This window comes from Anticarsia gemmatalis, chromosome 16 (genome assembly GCF_050436995.1).
Source record: "Anticarsia gemmatalis isolate Benzon Research Colony breed Stoneville strain chromosome 16, ilAntGemm2 primary, whole genome shotgun sequence".
NCBI lineage: Eukaryota > Metazoa > Arthropoda > Insecta > Lepidoptera > Erebidae > Anticarsia > Anticarsia gemmatalis.
In genome coordinates this window covers 10,624,420-10,641,842 of record NC_134760.1, presented here as the reverse complement: position 1 = coordinate 10,641,842, position 17,423 = coordinate 10,624,420, and the positions used below count along the sequence as shown (strand labels likewise).

Sequence of the window (17,423 nt, the reverse complement as noted above, 5' to 3'; positions counted from 1 at the left end):
GTATGTGAACAACCTCTGAGATGCGATCACTCCAATCGAAAATCGACTATACCGTCTCGAGAATAAAGGTAAAATTGTCACACAGGCGTGGCAGTGATAAGGCTGCGTCGATATCAGAGCTGCGTCTAGGATACCAAACAGAGCGAGCAGGCTATAGAAAACCGTAGAGAGTGACAGAGACGCACGTATTTCGACATTAAGATGATTGGAGCGTGAAATTTTTATATTCAGTTTGCAGCAAAAGCGCAGCATCAGAACAATAGTGGGTACTGAAGACTGCAAGGTTCCTTTGTCTCATAGATTATTTAACGGTGGAAAGAGACGACATTATTATTCATTGTTTCAAAGCGGCTTTGAAGAGCTCATGTCAGCGATGTTCGTTAATATCATTCCCGAGAGACTGAAAATTGAAAACAAGTTCTCGTTTAAAAATATACTTTTGAGACAAACTTTTATTGTCTTGTCTGAGTGATGTCACTGTTGACTGTTGCATTGAGGTTTAAATAAAATACTTGAAACGCAGTTCAGTATTTACAAAACTTTTCTGCTACTGGGCAACTTTTATTTGGCAAGTATTTACAATCTTCATTGTTAAAGATGCCCAACAATATAGTTGAGCCGAAAGAGTTATGTCATGCCATAATCCATGCCAAATATCTGGATCAACAAGTACCCAAAAAAAAACGAAAGCCTGATAACTTTGTATCACCTTCGGGCATATTTTATAACTTTTGAAAAAATATTTCCTACCTAATTATCTCAGAGTCTAGACCCATTTCAAGTTACGGAAAACAAATCTTTTAAGACAACAGGCTCCGTTCCGTTCACTTAAAATATATTTTAATTAATTTAATTGAAACGTAGTAAGCACTACCATTAATTAGGCCGGGATAACTTACAAGCTGCTGAAATTTAATATTACACTTTGAATTATCGTTTCGTTTTAGTTCGGTGTGATTTTTATACTGTCCTCTATATTGGACGATTGGTACCTACCTATCTTGAATTTAGGATATTTGTAGCTATTGATTACGCTGTAGAAGATTTTTGAAGACTTTGATCATTTCATAGTATTATCAAGGTTTGGAGTATGGTCAGTGTCTTTTTCTGCAGCATTTGTGTCGTTGCCATTTGACCATGACTAAAAGTGACTAAATCGAATAAGTCCAGGGTATATTAGCTGCAATGCAATGCAAGAGAAGAGAGGTTAGAAAAATACTGATAAGAGTTGAAACACTTTACTGTTTTAAAACCTAATCGTATAAGAAATTTGTAACTACTCGTTCCGTTGCTTTCTGGTTCTGACCTTAATTTTGGTTCTATGTTATTGTTGAAATTTGGATTGTAGTAAGAACAATGACATAACAATGTAGTCACTCTTAATTTCTACACAAATTGAACAATTATCTTGTGTGTGACTCATTGTAGCAAGTGTCTTCACGTAAACAATAATATAATAATTACACGGGGTTTTGTCCGCGTCATTGCTTAGTCATTGGCGTTATATATTATCGTCTTACTAATTAATGAAATTAGGTTATATTTGGTATTGCTGCGCATTCAAAAATGGCTCTTGCTAGCATATTACTTTGTCCGTTAAAGGATCTAACAAGACTGGCTTAACAACTACAGAGTTCAGATTTACGACAATAATAATTAACAAATTACAACTAACTGAAAAAATGCATACAAAAATGTTATGTGGCAGACCAGAGATTATAAATAATTCATCATCGATATTCTATCCAATGCTTCCCGGTTATGTGCCGAACTTATATACCAAATTAATGTATAATAGAATACCACGGCGAATTACCACGGCGAGTGTAACCTGCGCCAAAATGTTAGTCATTTTAAGGTTAACTGCATGGTCATGTTCTATTAAACATTTACAGATTAAACATGCAACGCGAGATTATAAAAGTTATATACTAAAGTAATTGCCTCCCTTCTACAAAATAAGTTCCGATAACTACTTAATTCTTATACAACTCTCATACAAATCGAAGGAATAACAAAAAAACCCTGAACACGTCACGACATGTCCAATATAAACTCATCTCATCTCATCTTGGTTCCCACAATTACATCCCATAATGGGACGCTTGTATTTTTTGCACCCCTTTGAATAAAACCGAACAATATCGAGAAAGGTACCTGTTATACCCAAGGGTGTAAAAAATAAGGGGGTTATTCTTTGGCGAAGACCGTTGTGGTGCCAATCATTTTGAGTTTGATAAATACCGGGTAATTTATGAGCGTGGCTTATTTTGTGAAATTTAATTTCAATTTTCTACTTGTTCACATTTATTTTTAACTTCACTTTTCAACTTGGTGTTGATACATGCAATGTTTTATTCCGAAATCTGTTTTTGAAAAATACATTTTTTTAAATGATGATTTGTCTTTTTGTGTGTTTTGTCTGCAATTAAGAAAAGATAATATTTTTTAAAATTTATTTATATAAACTAGCTGTTGCTTGTGGCTCCGCTCGCGTTGATGTCTATTTTCGGGGAGTAATCCATCTTTCTGCCGAATTCCGTTTACTCTTGTTACTATACTCACATTAACGTAACATACGGGTATAAATACTTGCTATATCATAATTCTATGAATTCGAATTTAACATTTACAATGGCTATAAGAACTTGCAGGAAAACTTGAACTTGTTAATTAAAACTATGCAGTTTAATTACCTACAACATACTTATATCAACTTTAAAATGTTTGACCATACTTTTAGTTTCAAAACCAAAAATATCAACAAACTCCTCGTGACCAATATCTTCTCACATTACATCAAACAGGAACCGTATCTCGAACCCACAAACAACTTCAGTAAACATTGTCTCAATGGGAGTAATTGAAACAATTGCTAAATGGCTCTCCACGTCAACTCCCGGATTAATTCCGACGATAACATTGTCACTCATCAACATTCTTGAGGATAAAAATAGATGGGCTTGTTTTCATCTTGTGAGGTTATAATAGCTTTTAATTATAGCAATAAATATAGATTTTCACACTCTGTATAGTAGAAAAAGGCTTTAGTTTTCAAGGTGGTAGTGTGATTTTGATGGCGGTCGAGTAAAGTTGAATTTAGTTATAATCGCATTGGTAGAGTTTGAAAGTAATATTATTATATTAAGGGGTTATTAATATTAAGACTATTTCTAGGACAATTCAGTTCTACATATTAATTGTAGCTAGTATTATGCAGTTTGACAAGAATTAAATTAAGCAAAGTATAAACCGTATTTGATACAATCTCTACCATCTTAAATTAATAGGTACAGTCCAATTTATTATGATGGCGAAAATGATGAGAGATAAATAAAGACGCTTGTTTGTATTGCAGATGGTTTAGCATCCTGCTAGTACGTCGGTCTAACATTTGAATACCACCACGTTCAAGGCGTTACATACCATAATTAATGCAATTCCACCAAAAACCCTTGATAAGTGAGCCTCTATATTTCTCGTCCATTGTGAGAAGATAGCAAACAGCCAGTTTTCACCCCTAACAAACAGCCCCCAGTAGAATTTAGAACACGTTCGGCCATGTCCGGACGTGTGGCGGCGTGTGGCAACAAGTAACGCATATGCATGCTCACGGCTGCTATCGGTGCAGTGCTATTGATGAGAACTACGATGCATAAAGGACTGTGCCATTTTTACAAACCGTTTGTAAGATTTTAAATTGTCATGTACGGTTGTCTAATTGGTACTCTTTTATGTATGTATGTAAGAGTATTGTTTGTTAGTAACTTTGGTGTTAGTTACTTGAAAATTATTTTGTTGAGCGTCTACTCTTTCAGAGTCAACTTTATTTTATAGGAAAGCGTACGCTCTACTTACTTACTTCTCTTATTACTTATACTTCAATATTATGTATAAGACGTTTAGACTTGGAAAAAAACAGTTTAATAAAACATTACTTTGACCTTTTTTACTACATTATTCCGGAAAATTTTGCGAACGACGTTACGAGTAAAAGCTGTACTAAAATTGCAATTGTTTTCCACTTCAAAGTGCCAAAAAACATCAACACGTTAAAAATAGCAATCAAAATGCGTATTTAATTACATTTTATGCACTTTATAATGACAGAAATGTTTTAAACCACATCAAAAGAGGAAACATTCAAGGCAAAAGCCGCTGCCTTTAAAACTCTAATTGAAATATCTTTGCGTAAAACAACGCAGGTTTTATCCACTGAAAACTGCAATTAGTGAAGGGAGAATTTGTTAATTTTGTAAATTAGCTGTTTTGTTAAACTTTACACTTCGTTTTTGGGTGATAAAGGAAACGGCGGCGTCTTTGAGGTGTTTAAAGGAAATGCATTTAAGAGGTCACACCTTAATTACGTGCCATTCCGGCCGGTGATGAAAGAACTTTTCGACTAATGAATTAAATTAGATTTAAAAATAAAAATGCTTGTAAAAGAAATTTAGTTAACGAATCTTTTGTTATTTATTATTATTAAAGACTAGCTGACCCGCGCAACTTCGCTTGCGTCACATAAGAGAATGGGTCAAAATTTTCCCCGTTTTTGTAACATTTTTCACTGCTGCTCTGCTCCTATTGGTCGTAGCGTGTTGATCATAGCTTATAGCCTTTCTCGATAAATGGGCTATCTAACACTGAAAGAATTTTTCAAGTCGGATCAGTAGTTTCTGAGATTAGCGCGTTCAAACAAACAAACAAATAAACAAACAAACTCTTCAGCTTTATAATATTAGTATAGATATTTATTAGCGATAGGATACATAGGCGATGTCTTGAAAAAAGGTCAGGGTACTTTTAACTGGTCCTGTGTGACAAGATATGGATGTGAATGGGGCAAGAGAAGTTTTGTAAGGATCGTACCAAGAAGCGTTCTTTGACTCTCTATGTATGTACTTGTAATATAAATATAGTCAACAATCTTTGTGTTTAAAATCTATTTATACATGTTTTGAAGCCAGCATTTACGAGAATAATGGATTCATCAATCTATTACTAAATTATTCATGAAAATGTAAAAATTATACAGACAACAAGTAAGAAGGGCTCAAGTTTCACCCATTTTTATATCTTTCGTAATCTCGCCGATTTTCGCCTTAATGATAGTAATAAGATTAGTATTGTTATGCTATTCTACAAAACACTTCTTCGTTTTGGAAAAAAGACTTCGTTCTTTATCCAACCCCGCAGTACTTCTCAAAGGTAGTCCCGTAGTAATTGCTTCGCGCTTCGCATACCTACTCCGGTATCCTCTTGGAATTCTCAACACTTTCCTACTAAAATAAACTTTATTTATACCTATAATAAAGTAAAAATATCGCTTTCTTCCTTGGCCTTTTTAATCAAGTACAAGTTGAGTTTTTTATAAGTTGCTGTTGAAAGTGGTTGTTTAGTTTTCATAGAGATGGTTTATCTCTGGATCTTAAGTTGCTGTTGGTCTATTTACGTACTAGATTAGTTTTTGCATACCTTAGTTTGTATTTAACTATATAATTGCATAACTCCGAAACAGTGATTAAATCGTGTAAATTCCCGATTGTTTCTTCTTTATTATAACAAAAATGTCAATTTACATACATCTCTGTTTTTCTATTATTCACTAAAAGTTGATGGATATCTTCCGGCCATTTTTGAGCATAAAAAAAGTATTTCAACTGGATAAAATTACTTCATAAATATCGATATTGTTATAGAGAGTTCCGAATCGTACAGTTACCATTATCATTATACATACTGAGTTGAGAGATAAAGCTCTAAACTTTTATAAAAAAACAATTTCTATTCAAATACTCTTTTAATACCACAGTACTGTCACTAGCCTTTTTAGTTTCTTTTCTACGCATTGTGATTAACTCTACCTACTTGTTTGACATATTTTATTAACAAATACGCCATTAAATTCCTATCATCAAAACAATAGAAAACAAACCATTGTTTACAAACCACTGACCTATATGAATCACGATATTAATAAACCCACTGAACAGATAAATACCTAACAAATGTACACAAAACGAGTGTCTCCATGTTTGTATGTTTGCAGTTTTCCAATCAACCGGGCCATTTGTGTCAACACCAGTTTGTAAACAATGAATTTAATTAAAATCATTGGTCCATTGCGAATTGCTGGCTATGAATATTGCTACGGTTTCATCGAGTGTTTGAACACGAAAACGTTTCAAAAATGCTTTTAAAATGTAACATGTATGTAGGAATAATCTGTGTTTCGGAGAACACATTCAATTCGTTTTAAAACAAAGTTTGCCTGGGATTTCACTCGCAAAATCACTACGTTACGAATCTTTTATGGAATTTTATTTTAATTATTTTTCAGTTTTTATTTTTATATTTGAATGACTCGTGTGTTGAAGCGTACAAATAAATAAAAACAGTTCACACACGGTCACTAGCTGATTCTAGGTTGAGGGCTTGTACGGCGTTAACCAGATAAACGATAATCACTTAGACATATCTCAAAATACACACTTATAAAGATTTACAAGCGGAACAACATGCTCATCACATACAAAAAATTAACCAGAGTGGGATCCTAACCAATTTGATATGAAATTATAAGGATCCATATTTACTTACGTATGATAAATTTTATAACTATGAAAACCCGTTAAAGTTTTTAGAACTATCTGTTTCTAAAAACTTTAACGACGGTCTGTTTTGACATTAAAATCAATGACACCATTACATCAGGGTTCATAATCACGCTGGCTATAAATAGGTACAATCCTAAAACAGTTCTAAAAACATTTTCCCCTCGTATGATCACGTCTAACTTTCCAATATCGTATCTGCAAATACACACGAGTATGTCATTACTAAACTTTCTTGATATTTTCAGCTGAAAAGCCTCAGGAGGCCTCTCAAAGAGCTCTCAAGTACCAAGTTACTTGCACCATTAATTCCATTTTCGCTGAAAATAGTTCTAAAGTCCAACTTCCCTTTGATATTTTTAATTAAACTTTTTACTTGGAAAATGTATCTTTTACAGGAAAAGAAAAACTTGGATTTTAATATGCGGAACGTATGTGGACTAAATACTGAAAATTATGTTAGTGTACGAGAAAAATAATTTGCGAGTGCAGATGAGTACTCGGAATTAATTATTTTATGTTCATTTCTTATTACATTTTAGTTGCATAAAGTAACAGAAAATGTTTGCTGCATTCGATAATTATATTCCTTTTAATTACTCTTCTGTAAATGAAAATAAGACGCGTAAAAAGCCGTTTTATAAGTCTTTTAAATACTCCAAATGTTTTGCCTTTGGTACCTACCCCATTATTATTTAACGGTAACAAACTCTATCAATAAACTAGCTGACCCGCGCAACTTTGCTTGCGTAAAATAAGAGAGAATGGGTCAAATTTTTCCCCGTTTTTGTAACATTTTTTTACGGGTACTCTGCTCCTATTGTTTGTAGCGTGATGCTATATATAGCCTTCCTCGACAAATAGACTATCTGACACTGAAAGAATTTTTCAAATCGGACTAGTAGTGCCTGAGATTAGCGCGTTCAAACAAACAAACAAACTATTAGTATAGATAAATCTGTTTCCTTTAAATTGTGTAGCACGTATGTTGTTAAGTTTATATAAAAATAATAGATGTTAAGAGATATTTACACAAAATAAAACGAACCATCCCAAAATTATTTATTTTCAAATCTTAATCACGGTTCAACATGACTAACGTTAGCAAAGATATCAAGCAAAGCTGAAGCCAACGATTTCGACACTGCTTCCTTCGTAACACGAACCCTATCTCCTTCTTTCTCTTGAATATTATCCTTGACAGAAAGAGATGTCAATATTTCATCTTTTCTTCTTTCAATTAAAGGTGGTTTTTCAGGTATGAAGGTGTAGTAGCGTGCTTTTAATGGTTCATTACCTTTTTCTGTCACAATATCTAATGGATATCCAGCTTCTAATAGACATAGTTGAAGGCCTGTAGATAATAATATTATTAAACATATCATACCTGAAAATTTTAGCAATGGTGCATGAAATACATTTCTCTATTTACAATGTTAGTCCCATGTAATAGAGGGCGAGCCTATTGCCATATACACCGTACGTTACCAAAAGTCTGGACCATTATTAAAAATAATCCAATATAAATTAGAAAGAGACCAACAGAGCACTTTGTCCAATCTAGGAATCAAACTTGGGACCGTGTGGTTAAAAGGTTGTGTACACTACCGACCGCGCCACACAGTCATCATAAGGTATATTCATAGAAATATACAATTATTTTATTTGTATAATAGGCAATAAAACGTTATAAACTCAATATAAAATAAAATAAAAGTCCACTCACTGAATACAAGAGCGAATAAACTCCAGAAACGTTTAGTTGTTGCAACAAATCCATACATTTTGAATATTATGTTCCGATAACAGAAATTGAACGCAAAGTTATTCGAAAATATTCATATTCAATGGCATATTTACTTTACTAGCTATATCTATACCTACTGTTTTAAAATTGTTACTGTCTGTCTGTTTCAAAATATATATAAAATTACATAATGCATTTAATGGGGATATTAGTTTCACAATTTAAATCACGAAAAATGAACCCAGAACTTCACGATCTTATGACTATTGTTGTGTTTAAATATAGGAACTTGTTTCTAGAGTAACAATTTTAACAAATGAAATACTCTGAGAATTTCCAAAACTTGATTTCTTCAATTTTGTAATTGCGCTTCCTATAATACAAACCTACATAAAAACACGCTTTTTCGCCATAGGCAGAGATCAAATAATGCCACCTGAAACGATCTTTACAAACTTGCTTCATTCACATCTACACATCGTCATCATGTTATACATGACCGCCGGTTACGAGTACTACGCACCTGACCTTAATATTTTGTGTTACTTTACAAAATGCATAGAAGTAAAATTTCTATTTCCAAAATTGTTATTTAGAAAACGTTTCATAAAAAGTCGGAAAAACGTATACAAATTGAAATTTCCTAAAGTACTTCAATAGTATTCAGTATCAACTGCGTTTCTGAACTATATTTAGGCTAAACTAGAAATATCAATCGTAATATTTCACGTATTCATGTATGCAAATATTTACGTTTTAGATATTTGCATACAGACTGAAATTCAGAACTATTTTTAGATATTTTTGTTTGGGAAGCTACAATTTTGATCTAGATGTATATTGGTATGGTGGAATGTGGAGTAGGTGTATGCATTCTATACATAAGTGCAATTATTTCATACATACAGCATTACTATAATATTTTTTTACTTGACTAACTCAGTCCTATAGGTCTACTCACGTATCAAAAAAACTTAAGTAGTTTTTTTATGCAACAAACACTTAGTTAAACCAATTTTTCGCTTAGTTGGATTGCCTTTGAATATTAGTAACATAGACACATCTAACAAGTCGAAATGTCCATTTAGAAATGTGAATATTAATATACTGGTCGAAAGCTTAGTAGTTTTCATGATATAGTCCTGAAAACAACAAGTTTGTTTATACGGAATACATATTTTTAAGAATAATGCTGCACTGTCGTACTTTTTCATGTACTTACATGCATTTATTAAAATATTTTCCAATCGTCAATTAAACAAGTAATTCCAATCGTCAATCAACAAAAATCTAGATTGAATTTGAAATACCTACCAGATTATAAAAACGAAGGTATTTTTTTATTAATTAATTCAGCCCGTCTATCTAGACATCCTAGATTCTATTTTAAAATTAAAACTCGAAGAAAATTCTCAGAATTTTCGAAGTGAAAAGTATTTTTGCAAACCTTTTCGCTCTAGGTAATTTATTTAATCAAAATCTGTAATCTCGATTATAGGGAGTGAAAACTTTTTCAGGCAAGATTTTCTTGGAGAATGACAGCTTTATTTTAAGGCACGAAAATGATAAATATTTTTTACCAGAATTTCTATTAGGCAAGTAGAACAGTAACTACGTGACCGTAACCCCAGGGTATACCTACTTATTCCAAAAACTGAGAACGGAGATGACAGCGGAAGCGGAGCGAAGGCGAGATATCTAACACTTCGTAAATGTATTAATATAAGTTTAAAGTTAAACCCGGGCGCACCAAACCACGACTTAATAAATCGAAGAACACAATTCGTCATGCCTCAGCTCCGCTTCGCATCGCCTTCGCACAATAAAACTCCACAAAAGTATATAATTCATTATAAAACATATTATAATTCGTACAGAAAATGGATAATTCTCGTATAAGTAGTATCTTAATGTACAATCAGTGTTGAAGTTTTAAGTACACAATTACACTGAACTTTGAGCTCAGACGTGTAAAGATAAAAGCTTTACTGAGTTTGTAATATGCTACGTATTTATACAAACGATTCGTTTGGATGCGCTCGAATGAAAGGCAAACTTTTATGTTAATTAGCGAAAAATATAATAAATAAAATTTAAACGCATTACTGTTTCACTGCTATATAAGGGTATCTTGTCGGAATCAGAGTAGGATTAGACCTTAAATCGACCACGCTTGTCAGGTTTGTAATGTTTATAATGCGATTCGCGTAAGCCCATAACTATATACTTACCTAATAATATTAAATAAGGGTATTTTACTAACCGACAACGGAGACATACAGGGAAACCGTTTTATCATAACCCACAATCAAAATCAGTCTATACAAGGAACTTCCATCACAGATTCTAAAAAAATATCCATTTTAATTATAGACTGTTGGATATAAAAGCAACATTAGTAACGACACTTCCCTAACATAAAAAGTAAAACGCCATTATGATCATTAATTTGAAAGTATTCGGTAGCTTGTAGAGGAAGGGAATAAAAACTAACCTGAAATCATAAGCTTAAAAATGTGGAAATTCTTAATATATTTAGTGCTAAATTTATTTTGCGTGACCAGTGCAACTACAAAATTGTATACCCATGACAATGTAACTGATACATTGAGTGCTGTGGCTCAATGCGTTCAGATTGTGAGTAAAGAACAAATAAATTTCAGACCACTAGTAGCTATTGATACTCAAAACATCAAGAATAAGGAAAAAGCAGACACATTCAATGAAATAATAGCTAACAAACTATTGAAAAGACAAATGCCTATAGTGATCATCACTCGAGCAGCAGACAGAGGCTTGCTAAACAGTACTTTAGATTTCAACGACACTGTTTCCAAAAAAAGATACTTCTTCCACGCATTGATCGTCATTGTTTTCGATACCTGTGATGACGTCAGCTTCTACGATTTCGTCCATACTGATAAACTAAATAAACAACTTATTATTATAACTGAACCTAGTAATGACTGTAATGATAAACTTGAAGATATAGCTCATATCGTTGATAGATATGACATCACATTTCTACTTCTAAATGTTATAAAAGACAGAAATAAAATGCAGACATTTATTCCCACAATTGATGAAAATACTTGCCAGCAAGCCGTTGGTAAACTAACTCATATTAATACATGTATCAACGGTACATTACGAAACAAAAAAGTGTTTCCATCTAAAAATCCTACCAATTTAAACAAATGTCTGTTCAAAGTCGGCATGGCGACCCTCTACCCTTTTTCTCAGATAGAAAATAAAGACTCACTTAAAACGTATGATCATATTAATAATTCTGTAGGATGCGATATGGAGATAATGGAAATTGTCGCTGAATATTTCAACGCAACCCTAGATTTGTACTACATATTCAGAAAAGAAGAAAATCCTTTCGGAGATTATGAATTTATAAAATATTTACAAAATGGTAGTCTGGATGTGTGCGCAGGAGGTCTTTATAGAATCTACGGGCGTTTCGTGGAATATTCTGGAGTGTACGCGAACCAAGCAGTTATGTGGATGTACCTAGCGAAACGAACGGATAGGTCTTGGGAAAGTCTCATTGGAAAAGTGAATGGACTTTATATTTTCGTCATATTCTACATCAGCTATTCTATTATTTGGTATTTTATCTGCGTGTTCGACGGCGACGCTGTATCTTTGAGAAATACGTTGCTTTACGGATGGGGAGCGTTGATTGGAGCGAATTCGTTACAGGATGCAAGAACTTTGAAACAGAAGCTATTGAACCTAGGGTATTTGGTCATGTGTATCCATCTATCCGCATACATAAGTATTCAACTATACTCATTTCTGACAATAAAAGGGCCTCCTCAGATGTTAAACACGAACGATGCTGTAATGGCTTCAGGAAGAGTGCCATTCTTAAAACCATCAACGAAATACTTCGTCAGTGACAAAAAGTATTTAGAATTTGCAAACACATCGGCTGATTGTTCATCTTTCGTAGATTGTGCTGAGAAAACATTACAACATAACGGTTTAACTTTATTATTACAAGCGAGTTTCTTTCATTTTCAATCAGAAACGGCTGTGAGAGGAGAAGCTAGAGTTTTGCGTACGGCTGAAAATGTCCTTACTGTCTACAACGAAATGTTGATTAGGAGAGATAGTCCACTGGTAGTAAAATTTCAGAAAATAATACAGACTTTGTTTGAAGCGGGCATTACTCAGAGATTGTATGAAGAAGCCGTTGGGATACTAGTGAGAGATAAAGCGGACAGCGCTAATAGTAATTTGATTATGAGCAGTTATAGTTGTCGAAGTGGGTGTGCTATTACTCTTGTGCAATTCGCTGGCGTGTTTTACCTTTGGATCATTGGCTGTGTCGTATCTTGTATTGTTTTTGTTATTGAAGTTTGTATTCAACGGGAGAAATAAGTAACTGAATATATATTGGAATCGTAGTCGTGTTAAATTCACAGTGAAGTCTTGTTGGATTTAGAATGTTGCAGACATCGTGTAGGGGTGAAATTATAATAGTTTAATTAATGTAGTTATGAAAATCCATCTGTTTGTGTAAATATGTTTCGACATGTTTTTGGCGTGTATCATATTTATTTTTTGAAGAACATAAAAATTGCACGTGTTCTTGTTGTTTAATGGTATTGAAATGCATACGCAGTGTAGCAAAAATGCACTGGAGTTCTTTCAATATATCTGACATAAAATGTTATAGGTACAATAAAAATATATGTAGGTATGTAGATTTAATATTTTTGTGAACGTTGCTTCATGTAGATTACTAGATGTCGTGAAAAAAAAAATATTTACATCAAATATGGATGGATTAAATGCTCGTTTTAAAGAATGTGCTATAATAATATTAATAGGTAAGTGCACGTTTGTCTGTTGTTTAAATTCTTTATGTAAGGAAAATAAAACATTTGCAATATTTGAATTCCTGTAATAAAATATAATGATGATGAATTCATCAATTCATTCATTCAATCCAGAATTTCAAGAGTCGTTTCATCATACACTTGCTGTGACATTAGAAATTGGATAATGTACCCGACTCTTTAACATAAGTACGTCAAATAACTACCCCTGAAATATCGTTTAAACTCATATAAAAATAGGGTTTGTCTTCTAATAAGCATAAAGTACAAAACGTAATTTTATTTCCAGTTTACTTAACACACTGTGAATCGTCAATAGAAATATTAAACTCCAAATTCGAGCGCCACGACGATCTACCAGAAAAAATTGCAATACATTCACAAACAATTCTCCCTGCCAATTTAGAACCAGTTAAATTAGACAAACGAATCCTAGGCACATCATGGCGGAACATCAAAAATACCAAAAGATATTATATCTTCAGCAATAATAAAAGAAAAGTATTTCACAATTCTCGTTGGGTGAGGCCAAATGATGAGGAAATTAAGCCTAGTAATATATTTGTCATGAAACCTGAAAGTATTGAAATTAGAAGTTCTAACAATTCGCTTGTTGGGGATTCAGTTAATATGAATTATGGAGATATGAAGAATACTATCGTAACTGATGATCAGCCTATAACGATACCTCTATAACTGTTTGAAATATTTTAAAAAAGACGATGTTTAAAGACTCAAATTTTACTTTAAGTTATTGGTGTTATACCGAAAATTCCTGGATGTACTTACTATGCTGGATTTGTTAATATTTAAAGTTACACGTTAATAATTATACTTATAACGTTTTGTGTTTTATTACATGCTATAGGTACTAAGATCAAGTCTAATAAGATATTTAAGGACGAGTAGTCACAGGTCCTTTACGATAATAGGGAAGCTATATTATGTCTTGGTAAAGAAATATAGGTCTGACATCTCTCAATTTAAAAGTTTAATGCCTAGATTGCTCGATGTTTAGATTTATTTTGCTACAAAATCCGTAAAGCGTAAATTTTAAGTCCAATATTTCGAAATAAGACATTTAAGTCTTAAAAAATTTCGGTCTGATCCACCGGATAGACAACATTCTTGGCCCCAGATGCCATTTTTTTTTCTTGGGGAAATGCGTTACGCATACCCTGTGCCCTGGGTGGAGCACAGGGTTATGTGGGACTCTCCTGCCAGAAGGGCGGGCATACACCACTAAAACCCCACGAGTGCCTGCCTGTTCCGCGTGTGACGTGCGACGGGATGACTGCTTGCGCTTAGAACCGCAAGTCGCACGCCACGCGGTTGGCCCCAGAAGCCTGGAACACATTTAATAATTATATTATTCCCCATCCTATGTATATTGTATTTATGTTATTCTGCAAAATAAAAGTGGAAACATCAAGCTAAAATAATGCTAAATTAACTTGTTCTGCGATAAGTTTGTATTTTTATGAGTGTTATGTACGCGTCAATAAAATAAATAAACTAAAAACACAATATTCTTGACACAAATATGTTTTTACATGCGTGCTTATTTTGCAAAAATATAAAATCTTTTAAGACAATTTAATTAAATAAGATGTTCATTCTGCTTATGTCAAGGAGGATAATAACAGTGATCCCAAACATAACTATAGTTTTATATTTATTGTTTGGTGAGTGATACTTATTTTTTCCGCCTTATTCATAAAAATATATGAAAATATGAAAGGCTTATAAAGTGTTTTGTTTCTTTCACTCCTTAGCGAAATGAAAAAGAGAAAAAATATTATAGCAGCTTTTTAACTAAAATAGGCTTATAGTGTGTTTATGAATAAGAGGGTTAGAGTTTATTACAAGTCTGAATTTAAATGTTTGATAAGTATTAATTTAAAGATCGTTTGCCGTAATCCAACATTTTAAATTTCAGTAATTCATTTAAACACAGTAGAAACAGTGAGACCAACAGAGACTCAAGTGTCCAAACCATTTATTTTGTTATCAATACCTTCAAACGACACGTACTTAAGGAAAATCGTCAAATCAATAAAGTACCGTCAAAAGTATGCAAGAAAACCTGTAAAACATAAGGTTCTTCTCACTCCTGAGCTTCGTCAAAGAACGTAAGTCAATGAACCTACCAGGTCCATCTTATAACAATGTCTTAAATGCGATAATTGCAAAATGCAAAATATTTTTTGATACTATATTTCCTAACGTTTTGGAGTTGTTGCGCGGTCGATAGGCCGTCTGCGGATCATGAAATCTCGCTCCCTATCACACGGGGACTAATATTGTTCTTGTTGAAATGTAGCTGTATTTCGTAGACCTCTGCCTAGTGCCTACACCTTCGTGGAGACCATGATCTTATGTGTGTTTGTAAATTATTTCACAGCCAAATAAGGCTCCGTAGCTGGTCACGACATCCAGCTTCACTGATACTTTTCACTTGAACTACGTGTAACGCTATAAGGTAAATTTTTGAACTAGCAAGAACCGTAAGCTTACGACCGCAACTATAACAAGAATGTCGATATATCAAACTGATAAAGCAAGACTGTGATTTTCCATAATTAGACAACCTTTAGGACATGTCAGGCGACTAAACACAAATAAAGAGCATTATTTTTTATTACTAGTATAACATTTTTCCAGAACGCCGCGCTACAGACGAATCAGTAGTGAATACATTATAGACATGGACTACCGTTTCGCACCAACAGCGAGGATCGATCAAGCTATGAGTAATGTTGAGAAGGGCCTTCACGTGGTGTTAGGCAACATGATACCGTTGTGGCTTAAGATGTGGCGAGGAATGCCTGATACGGCGAGGGTTAGACAAGTTGTTAGAGGACCTATGGTCACTTCTGGGATGTATGCTGGACGTTAATTGGTTTTATAGAGGTGATTTTAAACGTAGTTGTGTATGGAGCACTGTGACTGTTGCGCCCATCGCTTGTTTCGTGATTTGTAGGTTAAGGAATCTTAAACGCTGACTTTTGTTAAACGGGTGACCGCTTAGAAGTGTTTGAGTTATGCGTCCTTGTGCTTGTAGACACATTAAAAGTTGGGTACCATTTTTTGTTAATGTAATAATATGAATACAGTTAAGTTACACAATCATATTTGTAAGTACATGTCACCACAAATAACGATGCAAATGACATTAATAGATTGAAGACTGAATGTGCCTTGCTCAAGTATGTTTATGTACAAAAAATTATGTCTTAAGTCATAATTATAACACCGTGCTAATTAAAACATAATATCCAAAGGCGTTCATTAATTTTCTTATTAAAAAGTCAACAAATGAAGCAGATACTAAAAGGGGATGAGAAAGGGGATGAAATGATTAACTTTATTGAACAAAAATGTAAGCCGATCTGAATTCATTTCAGATCTTAATGAAGATTTCACTTCATTTAGTCTCGTTCTGATCTTGAGGGTTAATTAAAAGTTACCAGTCTCTCAGCGTTCTCAGAAAATTCAATTTTCACTCAGCAAGTTTTTGCTTTCGAACAATAATAATTGTGGAAAAATTAAAACAAGTTGCGCTGTGTATTCGCTGGTTGTGTTGGTTATTTTTAATGAGAAATGGACAGTTCTGTTGTATTGTAAAGATGGGTGTGTTTTTTTATTTTGTTATTAGTACAGGGTGTTTTTAATTTGTCTGGACGGAGACGCCAACTATAAGACATAGGAAATTAGTTTCGGTAAGCGTTAACAATGATCATCTTGCAATTTTTAATCAACTGTGTTCACTATAGAATGATCTACAAAGTGCCAATCTAAAGTTTTAGTCGGTGTCAATATAAAGGACACAAATTTTTTTCCAACAAAATTAATTAAAATCGTCAGGAATCTAAACGGAAATGTCGAAATTTATGTAAAACGAACTGTACTTTTATAATATAATATCTTGCTCATAACTTAAATAAAAACTTAAGCAATAATTTTACAAGTAGGTAATACTACCTACATACAAATCTATAAACGCAGTCAAGACAGCATCGGATTACATCGTATTAGCTACGTCGGCGCCCCCAGGAGGCGCTCGCGTTTCGCCTGAGGAGACTCGACGACATAAATCATAGCTTACGTATACTGAATACTTGTACTCGCGACTATATATTAATATTATACTTAGTAAAAGACTATAGGCAATTATGTAAGCAGATATAATGTAACTGATAAGTA

General features: G+C 33.4%; 2 protein-coding genes across 2 annotated transcripts; one reads left to right on the top strand and one right to left on the bottom strand.

Annotated features, from left to right (window-relative positions):
• Positions 1–7,652: 7,652 nt before the first annotated feature.
• Positions 7,653–8,445, bottom strand: LOC142979637 (uncharacterized). The gene is made up of 2 exons (XM_076124686.1): positions 8,341–8,445; positions 7,653–7,968 (listed from the first exon to the last, which is right to left on the bottom strand). Exons 1-2 carry the CDS (start codon positions 8,396–8,398, stop codon positions 7,694–7,696), a joined length of 333 nt encoding a protein of 110 aa, XP_075980801.1. The 5' UTR covers positions 8,399–8,445; the 3' UTR covers positions 7,653–7,693.
• A 2,673-nt stretch (positions 8,446–11,118) lies between these two features.
• LOC142979622 (uncharacterized) lies at positions 11,119–12,756 on the top strand. Its single transcript, XM_076124655.1, has one exon. The coding sequence runs from the start codon at positions 11,119–11,121 to the stop codon at positions 12,754–12,756; it is 1,638 nt and encodes a 545-aa protein (XP_075980770.1).
• Positions 12,757–17,423: the final 4,667 nt, after the last annotated feature.